The sequence below is a fragment of the Abrus precatorius genome, unplaced genomic scaffold (assembly GCF_003935025.1).
Source record: "Abrus precatorius isolate BTA unplaced genomic scaffold, Abrus_2018 Scaffold7, whole genome shotgun sequence".
Lineage (NCBI taxonomy): Eukaryota > Viridiplantae > Streptophyta > Magnoliopsida > Fabales > Fabaceae > Abrus > Abrus precatorius.
The window spans coordinates 21,887,844-21,909,863 of record NW_020874417.1 but is presented as its reverse complement, the minus strand read 5'-3'; the positions used below and the strand labels follow the sequence as shown (position 1 = coordinate 21,909,863).

General features: G+C 37.1%; 2 protein-coding genes and 1 non-coding gene across 3 annotated transcripts; all 3 read right to left on the bottom strand.

The window, feature by feature from the left end:
• Nucleotides 1–2,261: 2,261 nt before the first annotated feature.
• LOC113873927 lies at nucleotides 2,262–2,368 on the bottom strand. The gene has a single exon (XR_003505993.1). It is a non-coding gene; the product is annotated as a small nucleolar RNA R71 (small nucleolar RNA).
• Nucleotides 2,369–12,415: 10,047 nt separating this feature from the next.
• On the bottom strand, nucleotides 12,416–14,960 carry LOC113871618. The gene is made up of 3 exons (XM_027508714.1): nucleotides 14,594–14,960; nucleotides 14,196–14,488; nucleotides 12,416–12,457 (listed from the first exon to the last, which is right to left on the bottom strand). The coding sequence occupies exons 1-3, from the start codon at nucleotides 14,958–14,960 to the stop codon at nucleotides 12,416–12,418; spliced, it is 702 nt and encodes a 233-aa protein (XP_027364515.1).
• Nucleotides 14,961–15,152: 192 nt separating this feature from the next.
• On the bottom strand, nucleotides 15,153–15,833 carry LOC113871617. The gene has a single exon (XM_027508713.1). The coding sequence runs from the start codon at nucleotides 15,831–15,833 to the stop codon at nucleotides 15,153–15,155; it is 681 nt and encodes a 226-aa protein (XP_027364514.1).
• Between the last annotated feature and the right edge of the window lie 6,187 nt (nucleotides 15,834–22,020).

Here is a 22,020-nt window from a genome sequence, read left to right as displayed (position 1 = left end):
TTATCTTGTTTTGAAGGAATAAGCTGAGCAAAAGTCATGGAAATGGAGAATCAATGGGAAGGAAGAGGAAGAATGGCAATGCTGGACTCCAAAATACAAGAATTATGGGTTACAGCCTGGGCGTGATCACTATTGTTAGTGAAAGTGAGCGTTGCCAGTGTGCGTTATCACTTTCGCCAACGAAAGTGAACGTTCCAGAGAGACTTCATTCCTGATGAGCTGCGCGTTGTCACTTTCGCCAACGAAAGTGAGCGTTCCAGAGGCACTTGTATCAGGACAGCTTGCGCGTGGTTACTATTACTCACGAAAGTGGTCACGCGCAGCCCTTGACCTCCTGCGTTGCCACTATTATGAACAAAAGTGAATGTTCCAGAGAAGCCTTCAACTCTGCAAGTTGCGCGTGGTTACTCTTGCTCTTGAAAGTGAACACGCACACTACATAAAGCTTCTGCGTGGTTACTCTTGTGAAGAAAAGTGACAACGCGCAGAACTGGGTTTCTATAAATACCTGATTGAAGCGCGAAACTGGGATCTTTTTGCTCATTTTCTGTTTTGTTAGTTAGAGTCTCGTTGAGAGAGAGTGGAGAGAAGATTGGGGTCGAAGCTTGAAGCTCCAAGAAGAGGGATCGGATTGGAGCTCGTGGCCATGGCTGTTCTGCATTCTTCTTCATCTTCTTCTTCTTCTTTCTCTGTTTTTGTTGCAATGTGTGCTTAATTTCCCATAGTTAGGGGTTTATGGAACTCGAATTGATGTATTGATTCGACTTTATCTTCTGAACTTTAAGTTCTTGGATTAATTGAGTTGTTAATTCTGCTTTTCATGCAATCTCTGAATGGAAATTCATTTGATTAATCAAGAGGAATCTTTACCAATGGGAATTGGATTGTTTGCTCCGATCTGAATTGGCAACCAGAGTTTAGGGATTTCTTAGGGATAAGGAGACCTAATTCTGCAATCTTATAGTTCTAATTCTTAATGCAACCTGAAATTGAATCTCACCTAAGGGATTAGGGAGGTTTAGTGGATTGTTAGGGTCAATGAGTTAAGGAATTAACCTTTGGCTAGATATATGTGAAACTGATTGTCAATTATTCAATTGCTTGAATGTTCAGAGGATTTAATTGGATTGATATTGATATTCTTGTGAAGTAAATTCCTAACTATCCTTCATTGCTATTTCATTTCATCACAAATCTTATACTCTATTTCTCTGCAAGTTCTTTGCTTTAATTGCTTTGGTTTATTGCTGTTATATGTTACAAATCTCCTTCAAAAATTCGTATGGCTCAAATGGTTATAATTCTGTGAAGTGGTACTTGAAACCTAAATTCCCTGTGGAGACGATATTCTGATCTTAAATTTACTCATCACTTGTTGCAATCCTAGTGCACTTGCTAGTGTTAGATTGCAAACAACAAGTTTTTGGCGCCGTTGCCGGGGAAATTAGAGTTTCAATATCATTAGTAACATAAGAATAGCTAGATTGAGTATTTTGTTCTCTAAATTTCTGTAGTAGTAATCCGTAGTTAGACATTTTGTCCATTCTGCATAATTCTGCAACTTTTTAACTTGTGTTTCAATTACTTTTACTGATAATTACTGCATAATTTTCGTGGTGCAGTTCTGAATACTAACTTGTAGTTTACTTTTGCTTTATTTTGAATTGTATATGCGTGGCAAAAACAAAAACAAATCAACTCTAGTCTTTGATCCTGACATAGACATAACCTTAAGAAGATTGAGAAAAGAGTCTAGAGCAGAAAAAGCCATAGGGAGTGATAGTGAGTTAGAAGCTGTCCATTCTCCAGAATCTCAGAGTAATCCTAGAGTGAAAAGAACACCTACATCTTTGAGACAACTAAATTCAGAAATAGAAATGGCAGAACAGAACAGATTTAGAACATTAGGGGACTATGCTATTCCTAACATGCAAGGTTTTAACTCTTCTATAATCAGGCCAACTATTCAAGCCAACCATTTTGAGATTAAACCTGCTTTATTACACTTAGTCCAACAAGATCAGTTTTCTGGTGGAAATTCTGATGATCCTAACTTACATATTTCAAATTTTCTACAGCTATGTGACACCATAAGAATAAATGGGGTTAGTGAAGAAGCCATCAGACTGAGACTATTTCCTTTTTCCTTGAGAGATAGAGCAAAATGCTGGTTACAAGCTCAACCACAAGGAAGCATCACAACCTAGACAGAACTTGTGAATAAGTTTTTAACCAAGTACTTCCCTCCATCCAAAGCTGCTAAGTTGAGAGGAGAAATTACATCCTTTGTGCAGCAAGAAGGAGAATCATTATATGAAGCTTGGGAAAGATACAAAGAACTGCTTAGAAGGTGTCCACATCATTGTATTCCAGATTGGATGCAATTGGAAACTTTTTATAATGGGATGAATGCAGTAACAAGAACAATGGTTGATGCTGCTGCTGGAGGTTCATTAAATACAAAGTCCTTAGAAGAAGCTCAAAGGATTATTGACATGATGGCATCTTCAATGTATCAGAATTCAAACTCAAGGAATCAAGGAAGAAACTCTGGTCATGAAGCTAAAGTTCTGGAAACTTTTCTTGCACAAAATCAGCTACAAAATCAAATGTTTTCAGAACAATTAGCTGCCTTAATACAACAAATCAACAATCTGCAAACAGGGAGTATGCCTACCAGTCAGCTAAGTTGTGATTTTTGTGGAGGAAACCATGCAAATGGTGCATGTGAGGCATCCACAAGTGAACCACAAGAGCAAGTGAATTATATGAATAATTTTCAGAGACAACAACCATCATATCCCCCTGGATTTCAATTTTCGAATAATAGAACTCAGCAGTATTCTAATTGGAATAATCAATATTCTGCTGCAAAGAATTCTAATTCAAATTTGCCTTTTTCTAATGCAGGTCCAACAACACAACAGCCTTATTTTCAGAGGAATTCATCCACTCAACCTCAAGGAAATCAGAAATTTTCCAGACCTATGAATGAGAGGTTGACTGAGATAGAAGAAACTATGCTGCAATTCATGAAGGTAACTCAAACAAGCTTCAAAAACCAAGAAGCTTCCATGAAGAAACTAGAGACACAGATTGGACAATTAGCTGAACAATTATCCAGCAGGGATGAAGGAAGATTTCCAAGCAATACAGTAATCAATCCTAAAGAGCAATGTCAAGCCATAACTACAAGGAGTGGAGCTGTAGTTGCAAGCCCTAAACCAGCAGAAAAGAAAGTGAATGATGCAGTAGAAAGAAATATTGAACAAGATCTGCAACAAGGAAATTTTAAGCTATTGAAGAAAGACCATTCAGAAGAAAAAGAAAAAGTTCCCATGAATTCTGAAAGGAAAACCAAAAAGCAACTCTTTGAAGAAGCTTGTAAGCCAATAGACCCAAAAAAATACAAGAGGCTGCCTTATCCTCAAAGAGTCCAAAATCCTAAACAAGAGGAACAATTTGAAAGGTTTATGAATGTCTTTAAGAAATTACAAATTAACATTCCTTTTGCAGAAGCTTTGGAGCAAATGCCTTCATATGCAAAGTTCATGAAAGAACTACTTTCCAGAAAAAGGAAGCTAGAGCATGACAAAACAGTACCTTTGACAGAGGAGTGCAGTGCCATTCTCAAGAGAAAGCTTCCTCAAAAGTTGAAAGATCCTGGATCATTTAGCATTCCTTGTGAAATAGGAAACTGCACTGTGGGAAGAGCATTGTGTGAATTGGGAGCAAGCATAAATCTGATGTCATTAGCTGTTCTGCAGAAACTTGGAATAGAGGAAGTGAAGCCTACCAACATTACACTGCAGCTAGCTGATAGATCATACACTTATCCATATGGAGTTGTTGAAGATTTATTAGTTAAAGTTGATAAGTTCATTTTTCCTGCAGATTTTGTAATTCTGGACATGGAGGTGGATTCCAACATTCCTTTGATCCTAGGGAGGCCATTTCTTGCAACTGGAAGAGCTTTAATAGACGTGCAAAAAGGTGAACTTATGCTTCGAGTTCAAGATGAGAAGGTAATATTTAATGTGTTTGAAGCTTTAAAATATCCAGTTGAAGATAATACATGTATGAAGATAGATATACTGGATACTTTCATTACACAACATTATATGAAAGAATTTGATGAAATTGCTGTGTTAGAAGAGATAATATCTGCAGGGAATGACAAATCTGAAACTCTGAATGAAGAAGATATCATGGAAGTGCAGCAACAACTAGAAGCTCTGCCAATTCAAAAACCTGCAGAAAATATAGTGAAAGAAGAGCTGGAAAAGGATGCTAAAGAAGAAGAAAAGCAAAGGCTAGAACTGAAACAACTCCCTTCACATTTGCGGTATGCATTTCTGGATGAGAACCATGAAAATCCAGTCATCATCAATAATGAACTTAAGGAAGAACAAGAGGAAAAATTGATCAGAATTTTGAGAGAACACAAATCTGCAATTGGCTGGAGTATTGCAGACCTGAAAGGTATAAATCCTTCATTTTGTAAGCACAGAATTTTATTTGAAGAGAATTTCAAACCTGTTGTGCAGCCACAAAGGAGGTTAAACCCAGCCATGAAAGAGGTAGTTAAAAAAGAGGTCATAAAGCTGTTAGATGCAGGAATAATATACCCAATTTCTGACAGCAATTGGGTAAGTCCAGTCCAAGTTGTTCCAAAGAAAGGTGGTATGACAGTGGTACCTAATGAAAAGAATGAACTTATCCCTACTAGGACTGTGACTGGATGGAGAATGTGCATAAACTATAGAAAATTAAATGATGCAACCAGAAAAGACCATTTTCCACTACCATTTGCAGATCAAATGTTAGAAAGACTTGCTGGACATTCATTTTATTGTTTTCTTGATGGGTATTCAGGATATAATCAAATAGCTGTAGACCCTTTAGATCAAGAGAAAACTGCATTTACATGTCCATTTGGAGTCTTTGCATATAGGAGAATGCCATTTGGTTTGTGTAATGCCCCTGCCACTTTCCAAAGATGCATGCTTTCTATTTTTTCTGATATGGTAGAAAACATCATAGAAGTGTTCATGGACGATTTCTCTGTTTTTGGTGATTCTTTTGATGATTGTTTAGCTAATCTATCCACTGTTTTGCAGAGATGTCAAGATACTAACCTTGTGTTAAATTGGGAGAAGTGCCATTTCATGGTACAAGAAGGCATTGTCCTTGGTCATAAAATTTCAGAGAAAGGAATGGAGGTGGACCAAGCTAAAATAGAAGTCATTAGTAAATTGCCTCCACCTGTCAATGTTAAGGGAGTTAGAAGTTTTTTAGGACATGCTGGTTTTTATAGAAGATTCATAAAAGATTTTTCCAAGATTGCTAAACCCTTGAGTAATTTACTTGTAAAAGATGCAGATTTCATATTTGATGATAACTGTTTGCATGCATTTTCTATTTTAAAAGAGAAACTGATTTCTGCACCTATTCTTGCAAAACCAGATTGGAAATTACCTTCTGAACTCATGTGTGATGCAAGTGATAATGCAGTGGGTGCTGTTTTAGGACAGAGGAAAGATAGGAAATTACATGCTATCTATTATTCAAGCAAAGTGTTAAATCCTGCACAAGTGAATTACACAACAACAGAAAAAGAACTTTTAGCTGTTGTACATGCTTTTGATAAGTTCAGATCATATTTAATGGGTTCAAAAGTGATTGTATACACTGATCATGCTGCTCTTAAATATCTTTTGACAAAACAGGATGCAAAGCCCAGATTATTAAGATGGATTCTACTCCTCCAAGAATTTGAGCTAGAGATCAAAGACAAAAAAGGGAAAGAAAACAGTGTTGCTGACCACTTGTCAAGATTACCACTTGAAGTCATACCATTTGGAGTGGAACAAATTAAAGAAGAATTTCCAGATGAAAGCCTATTCAAGATTGAATCACAGCCCTGGTTTGCTGATATAGCCAACTTTAAAGCTACACACCATGTTCCAAATTGGATGAATTGGCAGCAGAGAAAAAAATTCTTCCATGATAGCAAATATTATGTTTGGGAAGATCCACTACTGTTCAAAATTGGAATAGATGGATTGCTGAGAAGGTGTATACCAGAGGAAGAGCAGCAAGATGTTTTGTGGCATTGCCACAGTTCAGAATATGGAGGACATCATGGAAGTTCAAGAACAGCAGCAAAAGTTTTGCAATCTGGTCTTTTCTGGCCAACTTTGTTCAAAGATGCTAAGAACTATGTGGAAAGGTGTGATAGATGCCAAAGAATGGGGAATATATCTAGAAAACATGAGATGCCATTACAAAATATACTTGAAGTAGAATTGTTTGACATGTGAGGAATAGACTTCATGGGTCCTTTCCCTACCTCATTCTCGAATGAGTACATGCTTGTAGCAGTGGACTATGTGTCCAAATGGGTGGAAGCAATTCCTACCAGAACCAATGATGCTAAGACTGTTATTGCATTTATCAAAAAGAACATTTTTTCAAGATTTGGAGTGCCCAGAATTCTGATAAGTGATGGAGGAAGCCATTTCTGCAACAGATATCTAGAATCAGTCCTAGAGAAGTATGGAGTAAAGCATAGAATAGCTACACCCTATCACCCTCAAACAAGTGGTCAAGTGGAGGTTTCCAACAGAGAAATAAAACAGATTTTGGAGAAAATAGTTAGTAGTTCAAGGAAGGACTGGTCTAAGAAAGTGGATGATGCTTTGTGGGCATACAGGACAGCTTTCAAGACACCAATTGGCATGTCTCCTTATCAATTAGTATATGGAAAAGCCTGCCATTTACCAGTGGAACTAGAACATAAAGCTTTTTGGGCTGTGAAATGGTTGAATTTTGATCAAGTGAGTGCAGGAAATAAAAGATTGTTACAGCTGCATGAATTAGACGAGTTTAGACTCAATGCATATGAAAATGCCAAAATATATAAGGAAAGGACCAAAAAGCTGCATGACAAGTTTATTCTAAAAAGAGATATAAAACCTGGGCAGTCTGTTTTGCTTTTTAATTCAAGATTGAGATTGTTTTCAGGGAAATTAAAATCTAAGTGGTCTGGACCTTTTGTGGTGAAAAAAGTATTTCCATATGGTGCTGTACTAATAGCAGATCCAAAGGATAGGAGAGAGTTCAAGGTGAATGGACAAAGATTAAAAATCTATCATGGAGGTCAGATTGAGAAAGTCCAAGTATGCTTGAAATTGGTTCCTCTTGAGTGAGGAACAACTAATGTCAAGCTAGTGACATTAAAGAAGCGCTTTGTGAGAGGCAACTCACATTTCTAACCCAAATTAACTTTTCTGCATTAATTTTGAATTAACAGGGTTCATAAGAAATCAAAGTCTGCACTTTTCATCTTGGTTACCTTGCTGAATTTGATGTTTGGAATAAATCTGGTGGCTGAAACAAGAATGCAGATTGGAATTAATTAGAATGCTTAAAGTTCTTGTACAGTCTGAATAATAGTTATCAAATTCTGCAAATTCTTTGAAAAAATACAAAGTTCTGCATCATACTCATATTCTGTAAATTTGATACAAAAGGTAATTTTTGAAGCATGTTAAATCGGTCATTTGTAGTGAATCTGATAAATATAATTGGACTTCATGCTATAATGTGTTATGGAAAAGTCAGAATTGCATTGTGAATATGTTAAGCAGAAATTCTAGAGAATTCAGCCTTGGATGAATGTTGCATATGTAATTAAAGGTGAACATGATGAGAGAAATAGGTATTTTATATGGTGAGTGTGTATTGGAATGATTATGATTTGTTAAGTGAGCCAATTAAAGTTTAGAGAACTTGGATTGATGAAAGGAATCACTCTTTTGCAGGAAAGCAATCAAGCAGAGATGGAATTCTGAGATGTCCCCTCTGGAACAATCACTCTCGTTGATGAGAGTGATAACGCAGAAACTGACTGGGAAACACAGCTCTCTGGAACAATCACTCTCGCTGATGAGAGTGATAACGCAGAGGCAGATGAGAAAAACACACTCTCTGGATCACTTCCTTTCCTTGTCAAGAGTGATCACGCGCAGGTAAGTATAGAATATTTCATAGCGCGTTACTCCTTTTACTGATAAAAGTACCTACGCTCAAGCAATAAGCTTGCGCGTTATCACTTTGCCCAGCAATAGTGATAACGCGCATTGCATTCAAAATTTTCAAGTTCTCTGGAACATTCACTCTGTTCGACAAGAGTGACAACGCAGAATTTTTTTTAAAAGGGAACGTTCACTTCTCACTTAAAAAGTGGGCACGTGCACACGTGTGACCCCAAATTCCATATAAAGGAACCACGCTCACATCCATTTAAACCTAAATCCCATTTCCCTCTGAATTTCTCTGACTTTCAATCTTTCGTGAAGCAACCAGCAAGCAATTTCTCCCTCTTTTTCATTGTCATTCACATTTTTGAAGCTCCAGGTACGCTCTTTGCATTCTCTGAAATTGTATTTAGGGTTTTTCTTTGCTGCAACTCTGGAAAAATGTCAAAAATGGCAAATGGGGAAATATCTTGAGCGTAATTGATATAAGTAACTTTAAATACTGTGAATAGGGTTTCAAAGTCATTCAATCTCCTCTGTTAACATATGCACATCTGCATTATGCGGAAAAAATCTGAAAATGACTTTGAAAGAAATAGAAATACTCCAGTTGCCATCAACGAAAATACTCCTTGCATGCAATATTTGAATGTTGATGTCTGAACTGAGTTGTATGGAATGAGTTACTGCTGTCTATTGCACTGCATGATTGTACAGATACCATATTGATAAGTCCTGCATTAAGCTGATCTTTAGTCTTTGATGATAATGAATGAGTGCACTGTCCTAATTGTATGTGATTCAAAGAAATAATAGGCAATATTCTGGATGAATTTCACTGTCAGAAGAAAATTTCTTTTAGGAATCATTAGTAGTTGAAATTTGGTTGAAAATTGTGATTCTTTTTCTGCATTCTTGGTGAAATTGTGAACGTTGAGTTTACAAATTATGAAGGCCAGTTTAAAATCCCCTGAATATGGTTTGATTAATTTTGTACCTAAGTTCTGGTGTATCTGAAAAGTTAAGAGAGCATGTAAAAAAAAAAAAATATATGCTGATGACCTATAATAGCATCTCTGTGTTAACCTGATGTGCTTTGAGAGTGTGCACTCTAAACTACAAATTTAAAGGTTTAACCAATTTTGACTGTGATTGCTTAGTAATTTGCAATAGTGCTTGTGTATTGATATGATTACATTCTCATGACAGCAACTGATTGTAAATAGATACATACTGCAAGTTGGAATTATACACATGGATTGATTGAATTTATCTAGTAAAGAGATGTATACTGTCACAATTCTGTGTCATGAATTTTAAACTGTCAAATTACTTGCTTGTTTTTGTAGTCACTTCAAAATGGTCAGAACTTCTTTGAATACACCAGTTGGACCTTCTAAGAAGACCAAAGCTGGATATGCCAGCAACACTCCAAGAAGGAGATCTATCAGGAATCTGCAAGCTAGAACAGCCAGGAATTATTCAACCACTAAAAGAGCAAGAACTGATGGTGTCTCACCTTCCTCACCCATTGAAATTGCTGACCCTCCTCAGCCAAGTGTAACCACACCTGCAACCTCTTCACCACCTCAGCCGACCAGAAGAAATGCTCCTTCTACCTCTACCTATACTGATCATGATCCAAGGTTCAGGAGTATAGCTCACGAAAATTATTTCAAGGCAAATATTCTGAGGAGGAAGATTGTCCCAGATAGAGCCTTTGAAATTGCTGAAGGTAACTACCCTGAGTACTCAGAAGAAATTCAGAAAAGGGGATGGGACAACTTCTGCTCTTTGGCTGACAAAGGTTGGAGAGAAATTACACAGGAGTTTTATGCAAATGCAATGCGGTTCAAGGGAGACCAAATTCCCAAATTTCACACAATGGTCAAGGGTATGAGGGTGGATTTCACTGCTGCCAACATCAATCGAGTGCTGGAAATTTACACTGAAAGACAACCTGGGCAGATGGACTTCACTGACTTTAAGAATAGTCAAGACAAGGATTATATTGAAATCCTGCACAGAATTGGAAGGCCAGGCACAACTTGGCAGCTGAACCTCGCCCAGAAACCCAAGTGCATCACCACCAAGAACCTACTACCATTTGCTAAAGTCTGGAGTACCTTTCTATTGAATTCTTTCATGCCAGTCAAGCATAGTTCAACCCTGGCAGTAAAGAGGGCTGAATTATTGTTTGCTATTGTTAATGATATGTACATTGATGCAGGGGAAGTAATTAGTGAATGTATCTTAAATATTCTGAAAACAAAAAGAGATTCACTAGCCTTTCCCTCATTAATCACTTTACTTTGTGAGGATGCAGGGGTTGAAGTTGGAGACTACCAAGAGAAAATCAGATCTGCTCCCCCTATCTCTGTCTCAATGGTAAAGGAAATCTATGCCACCACCTCCTGCACTTCAGCTGCACCTATCCCTACTCAGTTCAGAAAGGAGAAACCAATGAAGATGAAGGACATCCTACATCTCTTGGTTGAAAGGAAAAATCAATTGGCTGAACGACAAACAGAGCTCCACAACAGTTTGAAGGCAGGAACCATGCTAGTGGAATGTGTGTTGATGAATCTTGGTCAGAAGATGGGAATGACCAAAGATGAACTTTATCACACACCAGACTTGGCTGAGAATGCTCAATGTCTACGCTCATCAGTTTTTAAAGACTTGCCAATATACAAGACTCATTTTCCACAGCCAACTGAAGAAGTGGTGGAGGAAGAAGAAGATGAGGAGGATGAGGAAGAAGATGAAGATGAAATTTCTGATGAGGAGGATGCTCAAGATGACTAGTTTAGGATTTTTTGTTTTCTTTTCTATTAATTCGAATTTTCTCTTGATGGTTTTGTAATTAAGTTTCAAACTTTTTGGTTTCATTTTAGAATTTGGGTTTGTAATTTGCACACTTGGTATATTTTGGTTTCATGCTAATACTGAACAATTATGTTTTGAACACACATTAATTATGCAGAATTCAATCCCTTTTTCACTTGCTAATTAACGAAATTTTTGGTGTTTTGTGCAGAAAATGTCACACTCACACAACACTCACACACATTGGCTGATGACACCTGCACAAGCTGCCATGAAAGGGGGGTTATTCCTTACCTCTTGATTCATGTGTTAGCTACACAATACACTGAAGATTTACTGATAATAGTCTAGGTTATGAGCTGTTTTCTGCAAATTAACTGCAAGATGAGTGACAATTTTGTGAATTCTGTGTGAATTTTTTTTTTAGTTGTTTTTCCTATTCTCAAAATGAGATCACACTTGTATTTTCAAAAATGAGGCAGTTGCCACTAGGTGCATAAATTTCTGAAAAGTGTATTGTGTTTTCATTAATCCACATGATCACTTATAAATACCTAGTGAGATTTGAGCTGTCTAATTCTTTTCTTGTGTGATTAATCATATTTGGCTGTATTCTCTAGAACTTGCCCTTGTTCTTAATTGAATATGCATGCTACAGTTTTCACCCACATGATAGAGGCCATGTTTGATTATACCTAGTCAGCCTAAAAGCCTCCCTTTATGATTGAATGTCTTAGTTCACCCTTTTGAGCTTAATATCCCTTTTCTTGAAATTACCTCATTATAAAGCCTTGCCTGAAAAACCAATTTTTACCATTCAAAAGATCAAAGGCATAATGAGTTTAATCAAGAATGAGTTTTAAAACTAAGTTTGGGGTGGCATCCAGATTTTAATTGCTTGAGGACAAGCAATGTTCTAAGTTTGGGGTGTGAAATAGGGAAATAGCATGCTATCTAAGTTGGAGTTCAACAAACCAGAAAGAAAGAAGAAAAGTGCTGCAGTAAAATGAAAAATATATGAAGCAAAGCTGTGAAAAGAACAAAAATGTGAGTTCAAAAGAAAAGAAGTGCAGCAAAGTGCTGCAGAAAAGAAGATAGTGACTGAAAGTAAGAAAAGAAGAAAAGAGATGAAAATTCTGCTGCAAGAAAAATTCTGTTTGCTACATAAGTGAGAGAATTAAGGAGGAATAATGTAGATCCAGGCTAGTTTTAAAACAAATCACTCAAAATGCCTCTGATCTTTTGAAACTGCATGTATTGTTTTCCATTTTCTTTGATACCTACCTTAAACCTTAGCCTTGTTATAACCTGAAAAAGTCCTCTAGATATGTGATTAATTGTACTAAGCAGAGGAGATGGAGAAATTGGGCAAGCATATGGTAGAGTGCAGTGAAATTGATGATTTAGAGTGAAAACAGCACCTAAACACTGTTGAGTGATGAGAGAAACACTTCCAAGTAAGCTGTGATCATGTTGATTAATTGTACTCACATGAATTTTGATGAAATATATGAACTTAGGTAGCAATTTTTACTCAATGATGATTATGCAGTAGAAATATCATGATGAGCATTTGGATAAACAACCTGATTGAAAATTTTGCAGAAAACATAGAATTAGAAATTAGAAAAATTTGAAATAAGCAGTTTATGAACTGAATTTGAAAATAGAGGAACTTACCCTTGGTTTAGTTTGATTTGCTTGAGGACAAGCAAAAATTCAAGTTTGGGGTGGTGATGAATCCATATTTTTACTGATATTTTAGCATAATTCTAGCTCATTTAATAAGAAAAATATATGAAGAAAGCAGAAAAACTCAGAAAAAGAGAATGATTGAAAGTTTTAATTCAATTTGTAGTTATTTTCGCATTTGTAGAATTTATACTTAGTTCTTAAGGAATTTATCTTGTTTTGAAGGAATAAGCTGAGCAAAAGTCATGGAAATGGAGAATCAATGGGAAGGAAGAGGAAGAATGGCAATGCTGGACTCCAAAATACAAGAATTATGGGTTGCAGCCTGGGCGTGATCACTATTGTTAGTGAAAGTGAGCGTTGCCAGTGTGCGTTATCACTTTCGCCAACGAAAGTGAACGTTCCAGAGAGACTTCATTCCTGATGAGCTGCGCGTTGTCACTTTCGCCAACGAAAGTGAGCGTTCCAGAGGCACTTGTATCAGGACAGCTTGCGCGTGGTTACTATTACTCACGAAAGTGGTCACGCGCTGCCCTTGACCTCCTGCGTTGCCACTATTATGAACAAAAGTGAATGTTCCAGAGAAGCCTTCAACTCTGCAAGTTGCGCGTGGTTACTCTTGCTCTTGAAAGTGAACACGCACACTACATAAAGCTTCTGCGTGGTTACTCTTGTGAAGAAAAGTGACAACGCGCAGAACTGGGTTTTTATAAATACCTGATTGAAGCGCGAAACTGGGATCTTTTTGCTCATTTTCTGTTTTGTTAGTTAGAGTCTCGTTGAGAGAGAGTGGAGAGAAGATTGGGGTCGAAGCTTGAAGCTCCAAGAAGAGGGATCGGATTGGAGCTCGTGGCCATGGCTGTTCTGCATTCTTCTTCATCTTCTTCTTCTTCTTTCTCTGTTTTTGTTGCAATGTGTGCTTAATTTCCCATAGTTAGGGGTTTATGGAACTCGAATTGATGTATTGATTCGACTTTATCTTCTGAACTTTAAGTTCTTGGATTAATTGAGTTGTTAATTCTGCTTTTCATGCAATCTCTGAATGGAAATTCATTTGATTAATCAAGAGGAATCTTTACCAATGGGAATTGGATTGTTTGCTCCGATCTGAATTGGCAACCAGAGTTTAGGGATTTCTTAGGGATAAGGAGACCTAATTCTGCAATCTTATAGTTCTAATTCTTAATGCAACCTGAAATTGAATCTCACCTAAGGGATTAGGGAGGTTTAGTGGATTGTTAGGGTCAATGAGTTAAGGAATTAACCTTTGGCTAGATATATGTGAAACTGATTGTCAATTATTCAATTGCTTGAATGTTCAGAGGATTTAATTGGATTGATATTGATATTCTTGTGAAGTAAATTCCTAACTATCCTTCATTGCTATTTCATTTCATCACAAATCTTATACTCTATTTCTCTGCAAGTTCTTTGCTTTAATTGCTTTGGTTTATTGCTGTTATATGTTACAAATCTCCTTCAAAAATTCGTATGGCTCAAATGGTTATAATTCTGTGAAGTGGTACTTGAAACCTAAATTCCCTGTGGAGACGATATTCTGATCTTAAATTTACTCATCACTTGCTGCAATCCTAGTGCACTTGCTAGTGTTAGATTGCAAACAAAATTTACCTCAGCCAACTCCACTGGTGACATCCTATATGGTGCAACAGAAATAGGATTTACTCCCGGAATGAGATCAATAGTAAACTCAATCTCTCTTTCCGGTGGCAATTTAGTTACATCATCAGGGAAAACTTCTAAAAAATCTCTAACCACTGGGATATACTCAGGCTTCATTTCCTTTTCAGTCTCAATTGAAAATAGAACCATGAAAGCCTTAGCACTCATTACATTTTCCAATGGATCTGGACCTAAGAGTTTAGCACTTTCTGATACTTTAGTGCCAAAAATCAAGACTTTCTCTTTACAATCCAATAGAACATGGTTAGATGACAACCAATCCATTCCCAAAATTACATCAAGTTGGGAAAGAGGTAAACAAATCAAATCTATACTAAAACTCCTACCATGTACCATCACAGGACAACCTAGACATACAGAAGAAGTTGCTACGGGTTTACCCGTAGGAGTAGATACAATAACATCACAAGACAATTCAGATACAGGTAATTCTAGACATCTCATACAATCCACAGAAATAAAGGAATGAGTAGCACCAGAATCAAACAACACATCTATAAGTCGGTCTTTTATGATACATTTACCTCTAATAAGCTCCTCTGATTTTGAAGCCTCGGCTCCACTCATAGCAAAAACTTTGCCTTTCACATTTGGCTTTGTTCCAGTGCTTGCTCTAGATTTAGGTCTTTGTTCCACACTCATGCTCCCGCTCTTTTGTGGAGCAGACCAACAGACACTAGCAGAGTGTCCCATTTTCCCACAAATGTCACATGTTGGTGGAAGTTGAGGACAATTCTTTTTAATATGAGGTCCACCACACTTGAAACATTTTAGTGGCCTTCTGAAAGAACCTGAACCACCACTACTATCTTCTTGAGATACAGTCCCCTTCACTTGAGACTAATTTGGACTAGAGTAAGGTCCTCTAGAAAATCTTGGAGGCCTTCAGTCTTGCCTCACAGGACCACCGATTCTGGTATCTACTGTCTTACCCTTAGTATTGGCTTCAAATATTCTGCATTTACTCACTAAAGTGGGTAATTCTGTCAGCTGGAATACACTAACGGTAGCTCGAATATCTGGCCTAAGCCCATGTTCAAATTGAGCACATAGATCTTCCTCTCCATCATTATGTTGATAGTGAGGCCAGTATTTCATCAATTCATGAAATTTAGCAGCATATCCACCTACAGACATGTTTCCTTGTTTCAACTCAAGGAACTCTCTAGCCTTCTGTTTCTTTAAATCTCTAGGAAAATAATTTCCCAAGAAGGTTGCCTTGAATGTCTCCCAAGGAATATAACCATCTTCTTGCAGTAGAGTTTGACTAGCAAATCTCCACCAATTCTCAGCTTCTCCACTCAGCATATAAGTAGCATAAGTTACTTTATGCTCATCTCTACATCCCATGGCATGGAAAATTTTCTCCATGTCTGTTATCCACCTCTGAGCTCCCTCAGGATCAAACTTTCCCTCAAATTTTGGAGGGTTATGCCTAGTAAAAGAAGAAAGTCCTCTATACTCGGCTGGTTCAGCCTCCTGGTTATGTGCCAAAGTCTCTAAGACTTGGGTCATGCGCTCCAGGAGTTTATTTGTAGCACCAGCAGGTCTACCTCTACCAGCCATAGCTCCAATCATGCAATAAACTCAAATCACTTATTAATCTATCATAGATAGATCTAGTTCACGTAATTCACATCTAACAAGTCATATTAGCAAATAATCATTTCATATTCTAGTATATCTATTACACAACACAGACATGTTAGTCCCATACCCCAGTCTGGTCTGGATGAACTGCTCTGATACCAAAATTGTAACGCCTTATATTTCTTTTCTCAATATATAATAAATTTTCATAAAAAGTTAATTAGTAGAGTAAATTTTTTTTTTCTTTCAAAAACTCTCTAAATAGAACAGACATGGAAATGATATAAAGTTCATAGATTAAAATTTTATTAATTTATAAGTACTTTAGAAAAACAAAGATTCTAGAATTTTCATCAGCAATAAAAAGAAGAGTAGTTTTACAACTGTTTCAAAAGAATACTATAGAACTGAAAATATTCATTACATAACTCAAAATAACTAAGTCCTATAGCAGTTCTCATCCATCCATGCACTGTGAGCCTGGTACTATTCGTCCTGGTTTCCTGAAAAATGTTGTGTAAGGGTGAGTCTCTACCCTACCACTCATACATAACACATACATTCTTCACAAAACACATCTTATCACGATTAAAGAAAACATCATGGCATTACATATCACAGGGTCATATAAAGCATATTCTCATCTCAATGTGTATTACAGATTCACAATTTCTTTTACTTTTATCTGCGCTTACCGCGCCCTGTGGCCACAGTTATCCGATGCCTCTATCCCGAGGTCTTACACATCCATGTAAATAGTCGCCGGATGGCCCAATGCAATACAGATACAACGCATGCAATAGACGGCCCCTTAGCAAAGGTAATGGTCAGGAGTCAAGTCGAGAAATGAGTGTGTGGCCATGTGGTGCATTCGAACACAATATTTCGTGCATAATCTCGAATGTCACTCACCACCCTGCATTTCCCCAAGATATCCCATATCGTCTCCATCTTCCACTCCCCAGTGTATCTCTGTAACTATTTACATCATATCTTTTTCCATGTCATACTCTTTCGAGTATATTCACATGTTCACATATGCCATTTATTATGTTTACACATATTTTTCATTATATTTCCACATACTTTTCATCATATACATCAAACCATGGCATATTCACAATACACATCATTTTTACATAAAACACAATATATTCAAACATGAAACATCCATCTCTTCGTATATTTCATATCACAAAATCATAAAATCCTATCAACCATCCTCAATATACCTTATCATGCCCATAATATCACAATTTCACCATGTACTCAGCATAAAATCACATAAACAATCAATTATTCTCACTTTTCACCGATTATTTTTCATAAAATAAGGATTATTCCACATATAATCACATACATGACAAGATCTATGGGAATACGATTAATAAGCATAACAAAATGATAAAGTAGAGCCTTCCCTTACCTCAAAATAGAGCTTTTACAAGGATTTAACCGAAGATTTAACTCTAGAACAGAGGTTTTCCTAAGAACATCATGAACATCTATAAGAAAAAGAAGAAGAAGAGAAACAAACGGTAAATGTAACTTCAAACTTAGAGAAACTTACTTGAAATCCTTTAGAACGGACGTAGAATCACAGATCTGAAGAGAAATCTAAGTTTAGGAGGTTTAGTATAGGACAGAATGGCGAGCTATGACCTTAGAACCTTCGAGAACCTTGGGTGGGAATGAAAATTTCATGTGAAGCCCCCTATTTATAGAAATTTTTTTTGAAGATGTCAGCGTCACTGTGATGTAAGCGATGATGTCAGCATGATGCAAGCGATGATGTCAGCGTCAATCGTGATGTAAGCAATGATGTCAGCATGATGTAAGCGATGATGTCAGCGTCAACGTGATGTAAGCGATGATGTCAGCATGATGCAAGCGATGACATCAGCATGATGTCACTGATGATGTAAGCGATGATGTCAGCGTGAGATCACCAATGACATAAGCGATGATGTCAGCGTGAGGTCAGCGATGATGTAAGCGATGATGTCACCGATGACATCAGCGTTATGTCACTATTGACATTAGGGGTTACTGTACATACACAGTTTCTTTCTGCTCACAAAGTACTACAGATTTTTCTCATTAATATACTACAGGCATGACACAAAGCATAGGATGTTACAGTCTCCACAGGGAATTAGGAAATCAATTACCACTTCTTAGGTCAAAAACTAGTTTAGTCATACAAATTTGGAAAGGTTGTAACATATAAAAGTAATAAACTAGAACAATACAAAGAATTATACTTGCAGTAAAATAGAGTATAAAAGTTGTGTTGAGATGAGATACAATTGAAGGATACTTAGGAATTTATTTCACAAGAATATCAATATTAATTCAATTAAACCTCTGAACATTCAAGCAATTGGTTAATTGACAATCAGTTTCACATACAACTAGTCAAAGGTTAATCCCTTAACTCATTGACCCTAACAATAAACTAAACATTCCTAATCCCTTAGGTGAAATTCAATTTCAAGTTGCATTAACAATTAGAATCGTAGGATTGCAGGATTAGGTTCCCTTATCCCTAAGAATTCCCTAATTCTGGTTGCTAATTCAGATCAGAGAAGCAAATCCAACTTCCATTGGCAAATGTTCCTCTTTGATTAATCATACGAATTCTCATTCAAAGATTGCAATGACAGCAGAATTAACAACTCAATTAATCTAAGAACTCAAATTTCAGAAACAAGAAACGAATCAATACATCAATTCAAGGTCCATAAACTCCTAACTATGAAGAATTAAGCAGACATTGTAACAGAGAAAGAGAAAGAAGGAGAAGAAGAAAAGAAACTTAAAGAAGCCATCTTCACAAGCTCCAATCCAATTGCTCTTCTTGGAGCTTCGAGGTTCAACCCCAATCCTCTCTCTCACTTTCTCTCAATGAGAATCTAACAGAAAAAAATGGAAAATGAACAAAAGACCACGAGATCTGAGCTTGCTCTAGTATTTATAAGAATTCCCGACTCTGGGCATTGTCACTTTACTTCACAAGAGTGGCCACGCAGAAGCTTATGTGATTCTAGAAGACTAGAACTATCACTTCTAATGATAAGAGTTGCAATGCAGAAGGTTGAGTGGTTACGCGCATTCACTTTCATGAGTAGAAGTGGCCACGCGCAACTTCCCAAGTTAAGGTCTCTCTGGAACATCCACTTTCACTGGTAAAAGTGGTTACGCAGAGCTTGCTAAAATTTAGTCTCTCTGGAACACTCACTTTCGCTAGCGAGAGTGGTCACACAGAGGTTTGCTGAGATTGAGGTTCTCTGGAACACTCACTCTCGCCAGCAAGAGTGTTAACGCACAAATGTTCTTCTAAGAAACTCTTTGGAACTCTCACTTTTGCTGGTAAGAGTAACCACGCCCAAACTTCCTTCTTTTTTTAAGCTCTAGAACGATCACTTTCACAATAGTGATCACGCCCAGCTTGTATTCCAGAATTCTTGTGTTTTGAGCCCAGAATTACTACTCTTCTTCCTTTCCATTGATCTTCCATTTCCATGAACCTTGCTCAGATTATTCTTACCAAAACAAGATTAAATTCTTAATTTCTAAGCAGAAATCTCACCAATGCTAAAATAACTACAAATTGAAATAAAACTTTCAATCATTCTATTTTTCTGAGTTTTTCTTTTCTCATATATTTTCCTTATCAAATAGGTTAGAACTATGCTAAAATATTAGTAAAAATATGGATTCATCACTACCCCAAACTTGAATTTTTGCTTGTCCTCCATTCTTTAAAAATCAATTTGTAAACTGCTTATCTCAGAAATTTCAAATTCCAATTTCTGTGTTTTCTACAAAATTTTTAATCAATTGTTCATCCCAATACTCATTATGATAATCATACATCAGGCTTCAGTTCCAAGGTGGGTGGCTCTAGGATAGAAGGTGCTAATCTTAGAGTTGCTTCCGATGGTTTGATTTTAGCACCTATAATCTGTGAAAAATTCTGCACAACAGCATCATCATATCCTATGGGAGCTAAATCAGTATCAAAAACAGAATCTAGAATTTCAGAATTAAAAATGGAAAAGCAAAAATTGAATTTTCAAAAACAGACACAACAAAAATAGAAACAGCAGAATTTTTAGGAATAGCAACAGTAGGAACAGAAAATTCAGAAGCAGAAACAGTATGTTCAGTAACATAACATTCTCTAGAATTTGAATCATGTAAGCACGCATCAATCTCAGCACAAACAACACAATTCTCATGAATTCCATCACAATCAGAACATTGAAACTCATCTTTAAAACCTATTATTTCTGGAAAATCGTCTAACAGATGTTCATGCACATTATCAACCAATGAATCAATGATGTCTATATGAAAAATAGAATGCTCTTCCGGTGGGTATCTCATGGCCTCAAACAGATTAAAATGCACTTTACTATCTCTAAATTCCATGGATAATGTACCAGAATACACATCAATCTTAGTCTTAGCAGTTTTCAAAAATGGCCTACCTAAGATCAATGTTGGTTGATTAGCATGCAAATCATCCTCTATATCTAGCACATAGAAATCTCTTACCAACACATCGTCTAAAACTCCCTCTGGATGTGTTGTGCTTTGGTTGGCAAGTTGGATGACCACTCCCGTTGGTTTGAGCTCACCAGTGCATAATGCCTGGTAAATGGATTTTGGCATGACATTTATGGAAGCTCCTAGATCCAACATAGCTTGACTGATCTTCTTATTTCCTATGACGCATGGAATGGTGAAAGTCCCTGAATCCTTGCATTTAGGAGGAATGCTTGGCTGGATGATGGCAGAAACATTTCTGCCCATGCTCACCTTTTTATTTCCCTTCAGCCTCCTTTTGTGAGTACACAAATCCTTGAGAAACTTGGCATACTTTGGAATCTGTTTGATGGCTTCTAGAAGTGGAATGTTGACTTCCACTTTTTTAAATGTGTCCATAATCTCCTTGTCCAATTCAGCTTCGGCCCACTTCTTGTGTTATGTCACTCTGTTGGGAAAAGGCAGTGGAATAACTTGTTTAGGTTGCTTGCCGCTACTGCAGTTGGTTGGTTCTGCAGTATCTTTTTTCATTTCTGTAGAATTGAATTTTTTTGGTTGGTCTGTAGAATCTGGTTTGTTATTTCTCTCTGCAGCATCAGGAACTTCCAGTTGCTTGCCACTTCTTAAAGTGATGGAACTCACATGCTTGGGATTGCTCACGGATTGGGAGGGAAGACTGTCAGAACCTTGAGACTTCAGCTCGTTTACTGTTGTTGCTAACTGACCAATCTGTGTTTACAGATCCTGGATGTTGGCTTCTGTTCTTTGTGGTTGATCTGGTTTAGCTTGTGGGTACTGTTGTCTCATGTTTGGTCCTGCAGCATTATACTTAAACTGGTTAGAATTATTGCCATACCTCAAATTCGGGTGGTCTCTCCAGCCAGGATTATATATATTGAGAGTGGATCATATGTCCTCTGCTGGTTCTGTTGTTGTTGGTAAGGCCTCCTAGGAAAAATTCCTACAACAATTGCAGTATTTTCTTGCAGTTGTGGACATTGTTCTGTTTGATGTACTGGTATACAGCAAATTCCACAAACGTTTGCTGCTAGTTACTGAGGCCGCTGGCTGAGTGCTAATTGCCTCACCAAAGTTGTCAACTCATCTATTCTATTCTCCATCCTCTGCTGGTTTGTATCAGAGGTTTGCACTTCATTCACTCCTCTTGTTGACACTATGGATCGGGTACTAAACTGTTGAGCATTTGTAGCCATATTTGCAATTAATGGATCGGGTACTAAACTATTGAGCACTTGTAGCCATGTTTGCAATTAATTCACGAGCTACAGTAGGGGTTTTATCCACCAAAGCTCCTCTAGAGGCAGCATTAACCATGCTTCTATCCATTGACATAAGTCCTTCGTAAAAATGTTGAATGAGAAGCTGGTCATTAATTTGATGGTGTGGACAACTTGCACACAATTTCTTGAACCTCTCCCCATACTCATGCAAGCTGGTCACTAATCTCCCAATACACACTTTGCATGCGTCCTTATGTGAGTACACAATTTAATTCCTATTGCTATACTATTTATTCTACCCAAAAAGGCAGTTTGAGTTTAATCAAAGATGAATTTTTAAAACTAAGTTTGGGGTGGCATCTTGTTTT